At 39.7% G+C, this 19,989-nt stretch overlaps 1 protein-coding gene and 1 pseudogene across 1 annotated transcript; one reads left to right on the top strand and one right to left on the bottom strand.

Moving 5' to 3' along the window:
- Window positions 1–1,795: 1,795 nt before the first annotated feature.
- LOC116114167 lies at window positions 1,796–14,671 on the bottom strand (annotated as a pseudogene).
- Window positions 14,672–18,162: 3,491 nt separating this feature from the next.
- LOC116114156 lies at window positions 18,163–18,994 on the top strand. The gene has a single exon (XM_031400304.1). It carries the CDS (start codon window positions 18,249–18,251, stop codon window positions 18,843–18,845), a length of 597 nt encoding a protein of 198 aa, XP_031256164.1. The 5' UTR covers window positions 18,163–18,248; the 3' UTR covers window positions 18,846–18,994.
- The last annotated feature ends 995 nt before the right edge of the window (window positions 18,995–19,989 follow it).

Raw genomic sequence — 19,989 nt, 5'->3', positions numbered from 1 at the left:
GAAAAAAAATAATATATAAGTGTCAAACCCTTGACCGGGTCCTTGATCGGGTTAAGGTCCAATTCGATTTTCAGAACATTGCATGAGTGGTCTTAAACCCAAATGCACTAGTCCAACAATAATAAAAAAAAGAAAAAAAATACTCTTTTATCTGGGGTGCTTGCGTGTAGAGAAACGTGGGCCAGCTGCGGCAGGTTGTGTTCTTTTCTTCTTGGGCCTCCCTATGCAAGGCTGCAATGACCATTTTGCTTGGGCAGTTTTTGTTTGGGCCAATTGCTTGGACATTTTGTGTGGGCTGTTGGCTTTTAGATATATTCTTCCTTTTATAGGCTCCCCTTAGGGTTGTGCTGAGTCCTTTTTTTGGGCCATAAGAGCTAGTATAGATATTTTTGTTTTTGCTAAGGCTGTTTTTTTGGTTGGGCCTCTTGTAGAGGACTGTACATTCTTTGGTCCTGTGGCCTGTTTTGATTAGCTTTTCCTGGGGCATGTCTGAGGAGTTGGCGTAAAGGTCCTAAAGGAGAGTTCCCTATCACAACAACAACAACCAAAAAAAAAAAATTCTACTTGCTAGCTAGACACCATAGATTTAAGTTATCTATATTTTTAAGTTTTATGAAATTGACTATTTTGATTCATTTGCTTTTGGGGTCATGCCAATTCATCTCAATGGCATAGTCACTTTGTTAATGTTTCCTGAATTTGTTTTATTAACTTGAATTCAAAATCTGAATTACCTACAAATTTGCTCTTGTTTGTTCATGGCAATTGTTGACAATCATAGTCCTTTTGAAAATTTTCTCGAATTTGCTTTACAAATTTGATGTATAATTAATCTCTTATAATCTTTTTAATCTTTTACGTACCAAAAGACAATATCCTTCGACCAATTAGGTGATCACGAGGGTTCTTAAGTTTGCTTCTTGTTAGCTAGACACCATAGATTTATGTCATCTATGTTCTCAAGATTATGAAATTGAATATTTGCTTAATTTTTTTATTGGGCTAATGCCAAGTCATCTCATAGTCAATGTCCCTTTGTAAATGTTTCAATGGAAAAGTTTGGGCATTGCTATGGAAATGACTAATGAGTGATAGCAATGTTTTCATTATGTGTAACAATGGTGATTTGATATCATGTACATAGAAATTTATAATAGTTTATGTAATATTCCAGATATCCAATAAACTTAACTTTATAAACCAAAAACCTACTTAATCTTAAGTGGTGTTGAGTTGTTTGTTTAATTATACCGTAAATATCTTAAAATCGGTATTCTAATATGTTTATCCTTCAAATATCATATTATATTTTACATGTTTAAAACAATTTTAAATAATTAAATTGTGAAACTTAATATATTTATTTTATTAAAAAAAATTGGATTTTTCAACCATAATGTTGCGGGCTATTGGGTTTCGCGGGCTCGGGGCTGGTTTGGGTTAAGCTTGGGGATGGATGGATTGGCTATTAAATTGTTTAGTAATGTTTTTAAGCCTATTAAAATTCTTTCTAAATCCCATATCAGTTAAAACTTATTAAAAAAATATTTTAATGGGTGGCGAAAATATTAAAATATCGTTAATGTGCAAATACGAAGGACGAGTGTCTCTTTAATATGAACAGCCATCCAAATTAGCACGCTAGATGGATGCCTACTGCCGTCCACATTAGATGGATAGGTGTTCCTATTCTTCCACTTCCACTTGTTTATTCCTCAACTCCTCTCTCGCATAATGCATAACATAAAAAATATTGCTGCTACTCACATTTCCATAGTCCATTAAAGCCTTCCTGCTATACTCCATTGTAACTCCCACTGGAACTTCCATTGTTGTCCAGCACCGAAGAAGAATTAGAACCCATGTTGACCAGCCCGTGAAGCAAAGCCGGAAAATGAGAGCTCTGGCTCGACGGGTGCAAGTTATACATCGACCCTGCAGATTGCTGGTGCAATTGCAGCTGGGTTTGAATGTAACTTTGGTGAAACGAAGGGTCCTGAGTGTACTGAGAAATGTCCTGATTTTGCAAGGATAGTAAAGGTTGAGGACTCTGATAATACTGTTTGCATTAATGGATACGCCTGTAACCTGCTGGAGCTGGAGCTTCCGTATTGGAAAGTTGAACCGAGAGCGATAATTTCTTCACGACTTCTTGAAGATTCAAGAGCTTGAGCCTCTTTTAATCGTTTTGCCGTGCCTCCTCCGATCGGTAGAGTGTTGCTTTCGAGTATGGCTTTTACATCGTAGCGATTCATCTCGAAATTGGTGACTGCGTTCAAGCCTCTGAACTTTATCGCGGCAATGTCATATGCTTCTGCAGCTTCCTCCTCCGTACCTTAAATTGTTAGAAATAAGTAAATAGCTTCTATAATTCAATGAGTGCATGGGAATTTAATTAATAAATTTAATTACTCACTGAAAGTTCCCAAGTAGAGATTGTATATATATGCATTAAGAGATATTAGTTATGATCATATTAAGGTTAATAACATCGTTTTGTAGTTAATCATATTAGTATAATCATTTTACCCACAGGGAATGTTATATTTTTATGATTAATTAGGGATGAAATAGAAATTATTCTTATTTCTTAATTAGCCCACAGGTATTATGAAATATTAATAATTTCTAACTGATCAAATGATACGGAGATGTGTCCCGGAGGAAGAGATGGAGAGCATTTTAAGGCATTGTCATAAAAAGGAAGTGGGTGGCCATTTTGGGGGAGCTAGAACAGCAGCCAAGGTGTTACAATCTGGGTTTTATTAGCCAACCCTCTTTAAGGATGCCTTCCGGATGATTCAAGAGTGTGACCAATGTCAACGGATGGGAAATATTTCAAAAAGGGATGAGATACCGTTGAACAACATCCTGGTGGTTGAGATTTTTGACGTATGGGATTGATTTCATGGGTCCATTCCCAAGTTCTTTTGGGAATACGTTTATCTTGGTAGCAGTGGATTATGTGTCGAAGTGGGTTGAGGCAGTTGCATTGCCAAGTAATGATGCTAGGGTAGTGATTAATTTTGTGAGGAAAAATATTTTCTCTAGGTTTGGGGTGCCACAAGCAATCATTAGTGATGGAGGATCTCATTTTTGCAATAGGCAGCTGGATGCACTATTGAGTAAGTGTGGAGTGACACATAGAGTTACGACACCTTACCATCCACAGACGAGCGGGCAAGTGGAACTGTCGAATAGAGAACTAAAGGGGATTTTGGAAAAGACAGTTAATGCATCTAGGAAAGATTCGTCTCGGAAGCTGGATGATGCACTGTGGGCATACCGAACCGCATTTAAGACCCCGATTGGAATGTCTCCATTTAGGATGGTTTATGGGAAAGCATGCCACTTGCCGGTAGAACTGGAACATAGAGCATACTAGGCTGTCAAGCAATTGAATATGGACTTGAAAGCCGCGGGAGAAAAGAGAATGCTAACTTTGAACGAACTTGATGAGTTTCGTCTCGAAGCCTATGAAAATGCTCGGAATTATAAAGAGAAGACAAAAAGGTGGCACGACAAGCACATCCGGACCAAGGCTTTTGAAGTTGGACAGAAGATGTTGCTATTCAATTCTAGACTTAAGCTTTTCCCCGGAAAACTTAAGTCTAGATGGTCCAGACCATTTACTATTATGAGGATTTACGAATCCGGAGCAGTAGAGGTTACACATGAAGAGAAAGGCACTTTCACAGTCAATGGACAGAACTTTCACAGTCAATGGACAGAGATTGAAGCCATACATTGAATGGGTGATGAAATGCAATTCCATCCCAATCCAGCTGGACATCCCGACCTAAAGGATGGAGAGAGTCAAGCTTCCGACTATAAACAAACGCTTCTTAGGAGGCAACCCAAGTGTTTTTAACTTTGTGATTTTCATTTTAGTAGTTTGAACTTATTTAATTTCATTTTTAGTTTGTATAAATTTGATGCTTTTGTTTTTGGGTGTTTCAGGTGAAGTCATGAGCCAAAGAAAGGTATGAAAATGCTCCAGACTTCGTCGGGGCGAAGAAGTTTTCTTCGCTGCGGCGAAGCAAACTGAATTTCTGAGTTAGCTCCTGGACGATTTTGCCGCGGCGAAGAACGTATTCTAGATTTGTGAAATTTTGGCTAAGGCATTTCGCCGCGGCGAAGCAGTTTTCTTCGCCGAGGCGAAGAAAGCCTTGTATCCTCTGGACGATTTCGTCGCGGCAAAGATCCTTCTTCGCCGCGGTGAGACCTGGAAAAGTTGATTAGGGTTTATGAATGATGAACTTCGCCGCGGCGAAGAAGACGAGCCGTTTCTATAAATACTCGCTTTACTCTTCTCATTTTCACGCCGCCTTGCATTTTGAGTTGAGAGAAAAAAAATTTCAACTTCCATTTTTGGCTTCCAAATTGTTTTTCCAACAAAATTTCTTGCTCCACAACATACCTAAACACCAAAACAACCCTTTTCAACAACAATTTTCGCAAAATCTCATGAAAATTTTTGGATCAAAAAATTGGGGATTTTCAATCTGGGGCGTTTCTGCTTCAATTGGTGGTGCACATGTAACACCCCACTTGAGGTACGTAGTTGTTGTTTCTTCCTTTGCTCTTATTTGAGTTGGTTTTTGGTAATATTGTTTGATTGAGTGTTGTGTTGAATACTTGCCCTGAAATTGGTTGAAAATAGAAGAAGTTCAGTGTGCCACGCTTCGCCGGGGTGAAGAAGAATATTCGCCGCGGCGAAGAGGTGTTGAAGCCACGGGGAAGCTGCTGGACAGTTTCGTCGAGGCGACAGAAGTTTCCTCGCCGCGGCGACAGGCCGACCAAAATGTTGTTAAGTTTTAGATATTTTCTTCCCTAAGGGCAATTTGACCATTCTACCCCTAATTAGCAGGAAAAGTGGGGAGTTAATTGTAAGGATTTTTCATGGAGAATATGTTGCTATGGGGTTGTGTTTATAATGAATCAAAGGATATAGATAGAATTCCCAAAGAAGAGTAAGGGCAAAATGGGAATGCTTGGGTATAAATTTCAGTAAACGGAATTAAGAGTTAGCAAAACCCCTAATTCTTCTTCTTCAACGCCACTTTCTTCTCTTGTTTCCTCTCAACTTCTCTTTCTTTTGATCAAGGAGTTTTAAAGGGTTTTTGAAGTGATTTAGGGTAGAAAATCAACCTAAGGCTTCCTAAGGTAAGGATTCCTACTTTGATTGTGAAACTTTGTGAGTTTTAGTATATATTGAATATTGAGGGTTTTTGTTCTTTTGGTTAAGAGTAGAGAAAAAGTCAAGCAAACCAAGTGAAAGGAAGAGTTGGTGAAGTCTCTCCATAACAAAGTAAGTAAATCCCAACCCAAGTTAAGATTTAAGAATTTTCTTGATTAGGGTTTTAATAGAAATGATGTATGTATGTGATATACATGTTATATGCCATGTTATTGAGGCTTAAATAGAGATTTCTAGTGCTTGTAATTGTTTATACCTTTCAAACATAAGAAATGAGTTGTGGATTGGAAATGTAGTTTGAGATGGGATTGAAGGGGTATTGTGGAACCCTTTTTGGAAGTGTCTTTCTTTGGCAGGCTTTGTAGTTATGTGAAGGGGTTTCTCCCCATTTTGGATGGTTAGAGAAAGATTTAGAATTATTGTTATAGTAGAGTTTTATTATGCACTTGAGTTGTTTGATGAAATGCCTAATAGAGGTTTGAGTTTGAGTAGTGAACCTTAATTCTTGCAACATTGCATGTTGGCATTTCATAAGTGCATTAGTGGAGATGAACCATCCATAGGCATTAATTGTGCATTGAGAAGTGACCTAAGAAAGAGTAGGAAACCTTGTGTATGCAATTACTCTATGAGTAGAGAACTTGGTGGATGCAACTACTCTAAGGGTAGAGAGAATGAAAAATGCTAGAATATAGTGAATAGAAGAGTAGTAGAGATGGGTTGATGCTTTGTGATCATCACCCGATAGTTATGGGAATCGGGTTGATGCTTTGTGATCACCACCCAATAGCCATTGAGATGGTCGATGCTTTGTATAATCACCCGATAAGTATTAGAAACGGTGGATGCTTTGTGATCCCACCCGGTTAGTCTTAGAGAAGGGGTTGATGCTTTGTGAACATCATCCGACATTTAGTAGAAGTGGGTTGATGCTTTGTGACCATCACCCGACAGTGACTAGAGACGGTTAATGCTTGGTGATCATTACCCAAAAGTCATGAGAAACGGTAGGTGCTAGGTGTCTCCACCCGATAGTTACGAAAACCGAGTAGGTGCTTCGTGATCCCTACTTGGTAGTCACTAAGAATGGGTTGGTACTGTGTGAATTCCACCCATAGTCATGGAGAGTGAGATGGTACTATGTGAACGCCATCCGGTCGTACCTCCGTAAGATGAGGCCATGACGTTTAGTAGAAACAGAATATATAAGGGAAGAATTAAGAGTATTACATACGGGGATAGACAGATAAAGGGTTTTACTTACTGAGCATTATTTGTGCTCACCCCGTTATTTTCCTTTGTGGATGCAGGATCTAGGTGATGATGCAGTCGGGGGGGCGTCGGCAAGCGAGGAGCAATAGCTACACTGTTTCCCCTGTTTTGTCTTTTAAAATGAATTTTTGTAAACAATACTCTTTGTGTATAAAAGACATATGACTTATAATGAAAAGAAAGTTTTGGGCCCAATTTTCTATTGTTATTATGCATGCATTGTACTAGTTTTCAGCAGTTGTTACAGCACACTCCTTCATTGTGGTAAGATCTTAATAACCCAATACTTTAATTCGAACAATTTCAAGTTTCTAAGCATAGATCTAAAAATATTTGTGCGATTGAATTGAGAAGTGTTTTGTGGTAGTTGAGTTGTGATTGTGTGTGAAGAAGAGTGTATTGTGCAGTACTTGATTGTTAGGAGTGTGGGTGTTGAAATTTTGAAGTGTTGTGTGGAATTGAAAATTTGTAGTTTGGGGGTGAGATTGAAAATTTTTGGAAGTGTGGGTTGTTTTTGCAGGTTGAGTTGTGATTGTTTATAATTAGGACTGAATTTTTGGGGTTAAAATATTGGATTAGAACTGAGTTGGAAAAATGGCTCCGAAGGTTAAGCAACCGTACAAGGGATAGAGTAAGAGTAAGGGAAAGAGTGTCGATAACCGTTTTGTGAACGATGAGGCCCGGAAGAGGTATGAGGCGGCCATTCAGAGAAAGGACAAAGGGATTATCTCGGAGCGCGGCTTAACCGCTACTCAGGCGTTTGATTGGAGTAGAGGGAGGCAGTGGGAGATGTTTCTGGAAGCTCCTGAGCAGTTGGCTGTCGAGCCGCTGGTAAGGGAGTTCTATGCCATTCTCCCAGAGTGTAAGGAAGAGACGGTGTTTGTAAAAAGGGAGGATGTGCCTTTTACGAGAAAAGAAATCAATGAATTCTTTCATTTGCCGGAAATCCTCATTGATGACTACGTACAGTTCAAGAGATCACGAATTAACGACGATTGATTCCCCCAGTGATTGCAAAACAGGGTACAGAGTGGGCAGTGTCCAAGAAACAGAAAAAGACTCTTAAGGGCACACAGTTGACACCGATGGCTAGGCTGTGGCAATACTTCATCTGTGTGAGACTCATGCCGGAATCGCACTACAGTACTGTGACTCGCGAGAAAGCATTGCTACTATATTCGATTGCCACAGGGAAGAGTATGGATGTAGGGGATATAATTTTTAATAGTATTAAGTTGGCAGCAAACCCGGGGCGAGGAAGCTACTGTTTCCCGCATCTCATCACAGCCTTATGTCTAAAAGTTGGGGTCGCGGTTCAAGATGACGAGCAGCGTATTCATGCTGCTCCAACTTTAGATTCAGATTATTACACGAAACACCTAGACCGAACGGAAGCTACCCAACCAAGAGCAGGGGCGAAAAGGCAGAGAACAAGCCTTGCCACATCATCCAGCTCCACAAGTACACAAAAAGAGATGATGCAGGAAATGATGGGCCTGATGAAATACATGAAGAGACGCCAGGATTGGATGATGGAGCGGACTGAAAGGATGCATGAATTGCTGACAAACAGCTTCAAGGAGCTTAATGTTGACACTTCAGCATACTAATGGGTAGACTGGAACTCGGATGAGTGGTTGGACTCCAAGGAGAACGAGGAAGATGAGGGCTCCGAAGAAGAATCAAATGACGAAGCAGATTGAACCAGAGCACCTGTTTTGTGTTATTTTTGTTTTTGTTAATTGTGTTCAGTTGAAACATTAAACTCAGTTTATTTTGGTTTTGAACTTTGTTTATTTTGTTAGTTTTTAGTTGTTGTTTCAATTCGTAGTTGTTAAAAGGACGAGATTAGGTTGTAATATTTTCAAGATTAGCTGTGAATTGTACTAACATAAAGGACACCACAGTTTGATTGTTTTGACAGATTCTAGATGATGAAAAGTTCTACACCAGGTGTTCATTGTGGAGCGACAATTCATGGATTAACCAGGGAGAATTCTCGTACCTTTATTGTTTTATTATTCTCTATTCCTGATTTGTGCATACTGGAACATTGGGGACAATGTCATGTTTAGTTTGGGGGTAAGGAATAGAATTAAAACCGAGTTTAAGGGTATATTGGCTGGAAACCAGTAATCGCCTTAAAAACTGCCTAGCAGTATTTGGCGACCTCGGGTTTAACAACGCCACGTACACCTTAAACTGAAAAAAAAAAAAAAAAAAAATTTATGTTAATTGTTTACTTTCTTTGTTTCATTTAAGGGTATATTGGCTGGAAACCAGTAACCACCTTAAAAACTGCCTAGCAGTATTTTGCGACCTCGGGTTTAACAACGCCACGTACACCTTAACTTGAAAACTTCTTTGTGTTTTTTTTGTTAACTTTGTTTGTTCATTTTTGCCGATGATGAATTGTATAAATCAATGATGAGAATAAGGCTGTTGAATTTTTATTGTTGAGAAATGTTAAGCATTGCTTCAAGTTTTTGTTTATTGATTGGATTTTGATTGAGGTTTGTTGAGTGGTTCAACCACCATTTTCATTTTTCTGGCATGCTTAGATTCATTTTATGTGGTTAGGTAAAGTCTTGATAATGTTGGTGGACTTTAGAACCTAGTTGAGAAGTGCTTGAGGCGAAATTCTAGGATTAGACATGTTGAGGAGATGATTTAGGCAATTTTTCGGAATGTTTGAGCCTTTCTAGCCAACCTATGAATGAAATTTTCCCTAGTCACCCTTTTGAGCCGTATGAATTTTATTGCTAATTTTTTTTTTTGGAAAACAACAAATTTATCAAATCCTTTTACTCTAAACACTTTATCGTACCCTTAGGAGAATTCGGTCCTAGTGCAAAACAAAGAACGGGAAGAGTGTACGAATGAGCAAAAGAATAGTTTGAGGGTTGAAAGAAGAAAAATGATGAGGAGGCCAAAACAATAGTTTGGGGGTTGAGAGAAGAGAATAAAAACAAAAAAGGTAGTCACCTCATTTAAACAACTAATTCTGCCTCGTTTAAGGGTATACCGGCTGGAAACCAGAACCCGCCTTAAAAACTGCCTAGCAGTATTTGGCGACCTCAGGTATAACAACGCCACGTACGCCTTAAATGAGTCTCATCCGCATTTATGGTATCCTAAAATAAGAAAGGTACGCGTTTGAGGGATGTGAATTAGTGGACATGTCGATTGGTGGTTGAGAAGGTATGGGTTTCGATGTGATTTTAGTTTTGCTTTAGGACAACCGAGTTCTCTTACTTTGTTATTCCTATATCCTTTCCGATTCGAACATATACCCGAGCCTAACGTTACAAGCTTGCAAAGACCTTTTGACCTTAGCGATGTCTAGTCCACATTAGTGGAGAGTAGTTCGATACTTAGGCCTATGGAGTCTGCCACCATTTGATAAACTTTACAATTTTTGCATAAAATAATCTGGGAAGTTGGGGTGGATTGAAGTAGGGATCACCTGCTTGGTGAACCGATTGAGGAAGACCGTCGATATAACTTATGACTTCTTGGAGTGTTGAATATTTCCTGATAATAATTTTTCAACAACTTTTGAGAACATGTGCAATTCTAGAATCCTTTGTAGAGTTGAGTCTTGTTGGTTTTTTGTTTTTTTTTTTTAGTTGTTGTGTGTGTTTTGTGTTTTTGTTTCTGTTGTTGTTGTGTTTTTGTCATTTTTTACAGTATGCTCGGGGACGAGCATACTCTAGTTTGGGGGTAGTTGATATCCGTGAATATAAACTTTTCATTATACCTTTTGTCGGATTTCAGATACTTTCTAGTGCATTTTGACCTGAATTATTCCTTAATTCGTTACTTTTCGTATTTCAGGTTCAAATGGTCATTTTGAGCAAATAAGAACAAAATTGGATATTTTTGACTCAGAATTTAGCGGATGACAGAAGAAGGAGAGTTCCGGAGCAGGATAAGCATGATGAAGCTTGTTTCCAAGGAAGAGCACCGAGAATCGAAGAATCAAACGAAGAAGCAAGCAGAGTGGCAGTTCTGTAATTTTAGAACTCAGGAAGAAGCTTCGCCCCGGCGAGAAAATGTCTTCGCAGGCAGGGATGGCTTATCTGATCATTCTTCGCCGCGAACAGTCACTTATTCCAGTTTTATTAAACGCACAGTTTCGTGTTGTGCGTGTTTTGGCTCGGTTATTTGGACGAAGTATAAAAGAAAAACTTAGTCTTTTTGCTCTGGATCTTTGTTCTGTTTTTAGGTTTAGCCACTTTTACATTTTTCTAAGAACTTTGAGCAATTTGGGTTGTAAAAGGAAGAAGATTCGATTTCCAACTAGAGGATTCATCTTTTGGGGAGATTTCTAATCTTTATTCTCAATTTTCATTATGTTGAACATGTTTATTTCCTATTTTCGTTTTTGTGTTATTGAATTAATTATGAACTAATCTCTTTTGGGTTAGGGTTTTGATGGTAGTTTGGATTCTAAATGGGTTAAGGGTTTGATTGTGTTATTTTCATATGAGTATGCTTTGGTTGTGTGTTACTCTAATTTTTAATGTTGTATATGATGAACATGGTGAGATTGAGAAATGAATCATGTTAGGCTTCTTGGGTAATCACCGTTATAGTATTGGATGCTAGAGATAGATTCAAGAATTAATGAAATCATTATAGGATTCTCGTGCTTAATGAGTTTGAAATTATTAATCTTCAATTTGTTGGGTGCGGAAGGTTAATAAGGAAGAATAGGAAGGCATAGCCTGAGAGGGTATGTCTACATGTTAGTGAGTTCGATTTACAACCATTGCGTATGAATATGAGTTTAGTGTAATTATAGGCTTAACCCATGAAAATCCAAATGAAGTCAAAACCCTACCCGTTTTACTTGAATTCATATTCCGTGTTTTCATATTGGTTTCTTAATTAAGTTTTCACCTTAGTAAATTTCATTTTGTTGTTTTTAAATTAAAATTTACTCCCACCAATCCAAAGAATTCGATTGCTTCAACTAGAAAACATTAGGAAACTCAGTGCTTTGCTTACAATCCTCGTGGGAACGATACTCTACTCATCAATATATTACTTGTGCGATTAGTATACTTGCTACATTTGCATGTTGTAGGAAACACGCATCAGTACTCGATTTTGCTAGCCAGCCGAGGCCATCTATTACTGAGGATGTGAGCGAACAGGCTGCAGGGACGTGTGCTGGCACTGGTGATGAACGAAATAGAGAAGCAACAGGAACAAAAATAATAATAGTAAAACAAAACAAACAGTAAACAAAGAAATTATACGCGCGATTTACCCTGATTCACCCAATGTGGGCTACGTCCAACTGAGTCAATATTATTGAAATATGCCTCACCTCTCTCGTTTACAATGAATGAATTGCTCTCCCACACATAACAAGAGAAAAGTATGTTTATATACTAGGTTTAAGAGATTAAACCTAGTTTTACAAGAATTCCTATTCCTAAGCCCAACCCAAAAAGGAATTAATAACTTAAAAGGAATCCTACAGTGGTTATACATAGAAAAGCCCAAAACCGCCTACCCATTAACCCCCGAGTGCGTCTCCGTTACCCATTAATGCTGAAGTAGTCGACAACTCCAACAGGCGATAGGGTGACCGAGTCAGAGGTGGGTGAGACGACTCGCACCGATGACGCTTAGCTTTATTTTTGTTTTACTCATGTATTTTGGGGCCTGCAATGCCCTTTCCTAGCATGTATGCCTTTCATTGTACTCTGAACTTAGCCGCTTGAGGCTACTTGTGATTCTGTTTTTGATGCATTTCCTTGTGGGTGAATCATTTGTTAATTGCTTCTTTGTTCGTAGATGCACTAGAGGTTGAACCGTATGCTTGTGTTATGATTTTGATGTGGCCCAATAGCTGAGTCGTGTAGACTTTCTGTTGGGTTAGGTCGATAACTTGTCGATTTGAGGTGTAAGAACCCTTCACTCGATATGGCCAACTGAATGTGTAGCTTCATGAACCGGGTAGGCTCGATAGAAGGTGTAGACCGTGGATTGAGCAGGGTCTATTCGAAGGTGTAAATCCGTGAATCGAGCAAGGTCGATCCGAAGGTGTAAATCCATGGATTGGGCAAGGCCGATCCGAAGGTGTAAATCCGTGGATCGAGCAGGGTCGATCCGAAGGTGTAAATCCGTGGATCGGCCAGGGTCGATCCGAAGGTGTAAATATGTGGATTAACCAAGGCCGATCCGAAGGTATAAATTCGTGGATCGAGCAGGGTCGATCCAAAGGTGTAAATTCGTGCATCAGGTAGGGTCGATCCGAAGGTTTAAATCCGTGGATCGAGCAGGGTTGATTCAAAGGTATAAATCTATGAATCGAGCAGGATTAATCCGAAGGTGTAAATCTGTGAATCGGGCAAGGCCAATCCGAAGGTGTAATTTGCTAAATAATACTTCATTGAATTTGGGCCATGAGGCCGACTGTCTGTGAAGTAGGTGGATAGGCCCACTCATCCCTTTTAAATAAAAACAAAAAGAAAACAAACATATAGACGAATGAGTTCACTTAAAAGTAATAGCGTTTGAGGTGGACTGCATTCCAACTGTTGCTGATGTCTTTGCCTTCAAGAGTCTAGAGTCGGTTCTAAGTGACTGGCGGTCATATGGTTTTCTGACTTTGTTCAGGTTACGTGAAGGGGGTTGGTGACGCGGTTCAATCGATCTGAGCTCTAGCCTCCTATCATTCCGCCTTGGGTCATACCTGGCGTGAATTGCCCAATTCATCTCATCTTTCTACCACCTTATTTGAATCACTGCTCTGGCCAAGACGTCCTCTATCGTGAAGCAACCAAGCTTCGTCAATTCTTTGTATAATTCACCATCCGGGAGAAGACCCTTCCTGAAGGCGTCTACAGCTGTCTCGGGGTTATAGGAAGGGATGGAAATTTTTTCTTTGTTGAATCTGTTGACGTACTCTCTCAGTGGCTCCCCCCTTCTCTGGTATACTCTGTATAGGTCGGCCGATAGTTTTCCAAGTTTCTTGCTGCTGGCGAATTGCTCCACGAAGGTGTGGGTGAGCTGTGCAAATGGGTCGATGGAACCGTTCGGGAGGTTGGTGTACCACTAAAGAGTTAGACCAGATAAGCTTGAACCAAAACTCTTACACATGCAGGCTTCCTTTAGCGTTTGGCACATCAAGACGGTGAACATTCGCTACTTGTACGAGGCTATGTAATCATCTAGGTCGGTTGTGCCATCATAGGGCTTCATGCCGGGGATGGTGAATTTGTGAGGCATGTCAGCTAGCGCGATCGAATCCACGAAGGGCGAATTGGCATAGTAGTAGGGCTTGCTCTTTTTGGTGGGGATTAGCATTCCGGGTATGGGCCTCATCACTGCCTCTACGTCGACCAATCTCTTAGCCAATATCTATTCCATGGGAGAGGGGGATACCAGTTGGTCATCCCGCTTGACCCGGTCGGCCATAGGATTCGCACTTGGCACATTTTGTTGGGTCATTCCGCGTGGTGTAGCCTGGTGGATCATTCCTTCGTGTATCACTTGGTAGCTTGGATCACCGTTCATTCCCTTCGGCTGGGTGACTCCTATTGTAACTGATCGGGTGTTTCGCCCGACATGAATGGTTAGGGGGGTTGTTTGGTACTCGCTCGATCCGTTGGGATGGATGGACTTGAGCGGGATGTTTTGGTGTGGGTGACCACTCGACCTGCGAGGGTGAACCGAGCCGAATGGAGTTTATGTAGGGATGGTTGACTGAAGGTGAGGTGGGATGGTGAGGATGGGCAGTTCTTGTTGTAGCGAGCTTTCTATCACTTGGACGCCTTGATCTTGTGCCTGAGGCAGATCGACCGAGAGGGGTTTCGTTGGCAGATCCTTTTCTCCATGAATCAGAACCAAGTCGTCGACCAATGACGAACATAATTGACGTGACCTTTTATCTGAGGCCGCGTGTCTGTGCTCTAGAGTTTGGAGAGGTTGCATAGACGGAACTGAGGCGCGAAACCAATTGGGTGGTACCTAACATGACAGGAGCTCAAGATCATAAAACTGACTTACCTTCTCTTTCAGAGACTGGTTTTCAGCCCTGATGGAGGTGTTTTCGGTCTGAATGGTAGTGTTCTCAACTTCCAATGCGGCCACCTTATCTGAGTTCTGTTGCATGAGGGTGGTCAGAGCTTCCAGTTTGGCCTCGAGAGCGGGGTTAGCATTGTCAGAATTATCAGCCATGGAAAGTTCCTTTAGGTAGCAGGGTTTGTTGAACCGAATGATTGCTAGAGGCCCCACGGTGGGCGTCAAACTGTAGACGTAAAAATCTACCTATACGGAAGAAGAGACTGATCCCGTGAGGTTGAGGCCACTAGCGATCTACTGTACCTGCACACGTAGAGAAACAAACGTGAAGCGAAGGAAAACATCGGGATGATGTGTAACGCCCCACTTGAGGTACGTAGCTAATGTTTCTTCTTTTGCTCTTTTTTGAGTCGGTTTATTAGTATTATTGTTTGGTTGGCCTTTGATTGAGTGATATGTTGAACACTTGCCTTGAAATTGGTTGAAAATAGAAGAAGTTTAGTGTTCCAGGCTTCGCCGGGGCGAAGAAGAATCTTCGCCGCAGCGAAGAGGTGTTGAAACCCACGGGGAAGCTGCTGGACAACTTCGCCGCGGTGATAGAAGCTTCTTCGCCGCGGCAACGTGCCGACCAAAATGCTTGTTAAGTTTTAGATATTTTCTTCCCTAAGGGCAATTTGACCATTCTACCCCTAATTAGTAGGAAAAGTGGGGAGTAAAGTGTAAGGAATTTTCATGGAAAATAGGTTAATATGGGAGTGTGTTTGTAATGAATCAAAGGATTTAGATGAAATTCCCAGGGAAGAGTAAGGGCAAAATGGGAATGCTTGTGCATAAATTGTATTAAAAGGAATTAAGTCATTGCATTCTTCTCCACCGCCATTCTCTTTTCTTACTTCCTCTCAAATTCTCTTTCTTTTGTTCAAGGAGTTTTAGAGGGCTTTTGGAGTGATTTGGGGTAGAAAATCAATCTAAGGCATCCTAAGGTAAGGATTCTTGCTTTGGATGTGAAGTTTTGTGAGATTTTGTGTATATTTGAATATTGAGGTCTTTTGGTTGAATTGTTTAGTTGTTTAAGGGTAGAGAAAAGTCAAGCAAACCAAGAGAAAGGAAGTGCTAGTGAGATCTCTCCATCACAAGGTAAGTAAATCCCATCCCAAGTTGAGAATTAAGAATTCTTTTGAGTAGAGATTTAGTAGAAATGATGTATGCATGTTTTATGTATGTATTTGAGAAATTGAGTAGAGATATATGTCTACTTGTTGAGAAATTAAATTGAGATAAGTATTCATGATGAATTGTTGGATACTTTTCCTTTATAGGAAGTGTGGATGTGTGATGGGTTGCGATGAAGTTAGATGAAATTGAGTATGTACTTTGGGAGTGTTCTTCTATGGTAGGAATTATGCCCATGGAAGGGAATTTACTTCCAATTTTGGATGGTTAAAGAAAGAAATAGAGTTGTAGTTAGAGAAGAGTTTTATATGCACATGAGTTGTTTGATGAAATGCCTAAGAGATGCATGAGAATGAGTTATGAACCTTAATTATTGCAACATTGCATATTGGCATTTCCTAAGAGCATTAATGAGCATGAACCATCCATATGCATTAATTGACTTAAGAAATAGTAGAAAACTTTGTATATGCACTTGCTCTATGAGTAGAGAACTTTGTGAATGCAACTACTCTAAGGGTAGAGAGAATGAGAAATGTTAGAGTAGAGTGAATGAGAAGAGCATTAAAAATGGGTTGATGCTTTGTGATCGTCACCCGGTAGTTATTAGAAACGGGTTGATGCTTTGTGATCATCACCCGATAGTTATTAAAAACGGGTTGATGCTTTGTGATCGTCACCCGAAAGTCATGAGAAACGGGTAGGTGATTTGTGATCTCCACCCGATAGTTATGAAACTGGGTAGGTGCTTTGTGATCCCCACTTGGTAGTCACTAAGAGCGGGTTGGTGCTGTGTGAACTCCACCCGACAGTCATGAAGAGTGAGATGGTGTTGTGTGAACGCCATCCGGCCGTACCTCCGGTAAGATGAGGCCATGACGTTTAGTAGAAAACAATAGAAAGAAAGAAAGAGTGAGGAAAGAATTAAGAGAAATAAATACAGGGATAGACAAATAGAGGGTTTACTTACTGAGCATTATTTTGTGCTCACCCCGTTATTTTCCTTTGTGGATGCAGGATCTAGGTGATGATGCAGTCGGAGGGGCGTCGGCAAGCGAGGAGCAATAGCTACACTGTTTCCCATGTTTTTGTCTTTTTAAATGGCATTTTGTAAATAATGCTCTTTGTGTATAAAAGACTTATTACATATAATAAAAAGAAAAGTTTTGGGCCCATTTTCTATTATAATTATGCATGCATTGTACTAGTTTACAGCAATTGTTACATGATGTTTGCCGTAGGTACTCCGAAGCTCAAGTCAGCAAGGCTGAAAGAGGCTGATTTAGTGAGGGCTAAGGAATAGAGAGGTTACCAGAAGTCTAGTCGGGGACTGTGACTACAACTGTAATGGGAAGTTCTCAAGCGGGAACTCCGGGGTCTAAAGGTGTAATGTCATCCGCTTTGTGAGAGGCCTGGCCTCTGTTTAGATAGTGGTTGTCTGGTCTCCCAATCCTGGTAGGATTGAGAGTTCTCATAGTAATCCGTTTCCTCGAGGGATATATCCTTTGGCCCCATTATCCTAGCGTGAAAGGGAGTCCAAGTATGACTCTGACATGGACCTTAGAGGAGTTGGGATGGTAATGGACTGCTTTATCAATGTTCGAGTAAGAATGTGATCCATAGGTGACCGTGGGCTCTGAATTAGATCATAGGTCCAGGAAGTGTACTGGGATTAGGAGGCCTGTGTCCAGATGGTTCGGACCGACTATACCTCGTATCAAATGGGCCTTATCCGGGGAGTTCCAGCTTGGGCCGCACCAGGATTGGGCCTGGACTTTTCCTCATTGTCAGACGTGTTATCCTATTTGGGCCGAGGACATTTTTTGGCCCTAACAGGAATCTCTCTCTCTCTCTCTCTCTCTCTCTCTCTCTCTCTCTCTCTCTCTCTATATANGAGATTATGTTATAACTAGAACTTTATAATCTTCAACTACACCCTCCGCCACAACAATCCTCACCAAGATTGAATACAGAACAAGTACTATAGGAAAATTTCGAAGAAAGGAATCTCTCTCTCTCTCTCTCTCTCTCTCTCTCTATATATATATGTTCTGATATATAGAAAATTTCTCCTAGTTTTATGTTTAGTTATAAGTTAAAATTCACTTATAAAAATTTGATTTTTAGGCTAATTATTAAGGAGCCAAATTTGCTTGTTCGCTTCGCACCAGAAAGCTTTCAAGAACTGTTCAAGAATGAGTACTCAAATCTTGTTTCAGCAAACCCACCGAATCAAAATGTTGAAAGTGTTTCTCTGTCTGAATAGAGAGTCTTAAAGTGCAAAATATTCCGAGGTATAGAGAACGGAGTTTCCATGTAGCTACTTTATGTGGCCCATAAAAGCAAAAAGAACACTCCAAACGAAAGAAAAGCATCTGTTCCTTATCCTTGGAACTTTGATGACTTGTAAATGTTATATGCTCCTTTCGATTGGCACCATTCAAAAGCAAGTGCTACGCCTTTCACCTTTTGTTACTGAAAATATTGCCTCCCTAAGAAACCATTTTTCTATCATCCTTGAAAATCTCTTCCCAACCTCTCCACAAACATATTAATAATAATGTGCGAAACAAAGAACTTCTATCTTTGGCTTCTCCAAATTGTAAGCCTTTTGGGCCTTCTTGTCCTCTGTTTATGGCTAGGTTTACGTCCCCAGAACCCAACTGTTGCCGTTGTGGAAATCTCAGTTCCACCCATAGATAATAGCTCTTCACCAGCCGCTGATGGAAAACAGAATGGCTCCCTCGCATATAACCTTGAAATTAAAAATCCAAACAAAGACTCTATTATCTGGTTTGACGTTATTTCACTGACATTCTTCCATGGCCAGGATACAGCTGCAACAGATAGAATTTCTTCTTTCAAATTACGAAAGGATGCCACTCAATATAGGGCAAATCATTTGGATGTTGATGGGCGTGTATGGAAAGCTCTTCGCAATGCATTATCAAATGCAACGGCTGAATTAAAAGTGGAGTTTCTAACTGGAATTCGGTTTAAGACTATAGGCATTAAGAGTAAGCATCATAAGAATCACAAGTTGGAAGGTAAAGTGAAGCTTGGTAAGGATGGGAAGATTTCAGGTAAGAAGAAGAAGATTAAACTAAAGCATTCATCCAAGAAATGGAGAATAAAGCTGGGTTCTCAATTCAACTGATTAGAACTGTAAACATATATTAGTTTTGTTTTATATTGGGTTGAGGTCATACTACCAAGTATAATACTTTCCTCGTTTTTTGTTTTATTTGTACTTTATTTATCAATATTGTATACGAAGAATCAAAGGATTTCACTGTTGTCAATCAAAGGGGCTGTTATGTAATGTATGTATAAAGGATTGGTTGATTTGTTTGGTCTCAATTATGTAATAAAACCGAATTGAATTTAATCTAAGCAAAGTAATAAGGCCAGATAATAAATAGAGAACTATTTGAAACTGAGAGTGGTAATCCTGTTCCTAAACTTGACTAGCATTAAAATGACAATAAAAAAAAATAAAAATAAAAAAGCCGCCCAGGTAATTAAGTAATGAAAGCAAACATAAACCCACACTGCCATATTTCTGAACTAAACTGTTCTTCTCTTTAGCATTTAATTGTTGTTGTTCTCCTTTTAATTAATTGAGAACCCAATTCAACTCACTTGAAATCATCTTGATGTAGAATTTGAAATTTATTTGTTATTATATTACATTAGGTCTTGGATAATCCTAAGTAGATATTGGTTTTGAACCGAATAACTGAAATATATATTCCACGATGCAGATTGTTTTGATCAACTTTTACAACAGCAATTTGTATGCAACTGTGCCATTTATATTCTTCATACTAACGCTGTAGGGAATTAAAGATTTCAACACTGTGTATAGATGTTAAAATCTGCAATGTGATAAAGTTAACAGAATAAAACAAAAAATAATATAAAACTGAAAAAGATAGACAAGGAAAAAAGATCACTCCATTCATTAAATAATTACAGGGATTAAATAATTCACACATAAGAGTCGATTTCAAAGCGATCGAGTTGCAATTGGGCTACTTGTTATGAGAAACTACTTGCTTAGTGAATACTTATTACATAGACACCGTTGTACTTAAGCAGCACCTTGCATTGACAACTTTGGATGCATTGCCTCTGAGCTTTGGAACCGGATGAAGAAGTACCGATGATAATGTGGGTAAATGGGTTGGGGTCTGCGGGTTTCAACCTATTTGGGAGGCCCCATACTCAGCCCAATTAAAATTGCAGTAAGATTAGGTTGTCCCAATCTTAACCTATTCATTTGGGTTGGGTTTGAGGTA

This window comes from Pistacia vera, unplaced genomic scaffold (genome assembly GCF_008641045.1).
Source record: "Pistacia vera cultivar Batoury unplaced genomic scaffold, PisVer_v2 Contig701, whole genome shotgun sequence".
Lineage (NCBI taxonomy): Eukaryota > Viridiplantae > Streptophyta > Magnoliopsida > Sapindales > Anacardiaceae > Pistacia > Pistacia vera.
The sequence above is the reverse complement of the archived record's forward strand: the minus strand, read 5'-3'. Positions and strand labels throughout refer to the sequence as shown.

Excerpts from the sequence above, each read along its gene's own strand:
- LOC116114156 (XM_031400304.1), top strand. The coding sequence starts at position 18,249 with ATGTGCGAAACAAAGAACTTCTATCTTTGGCTTCTCCAAATTGTAAGC.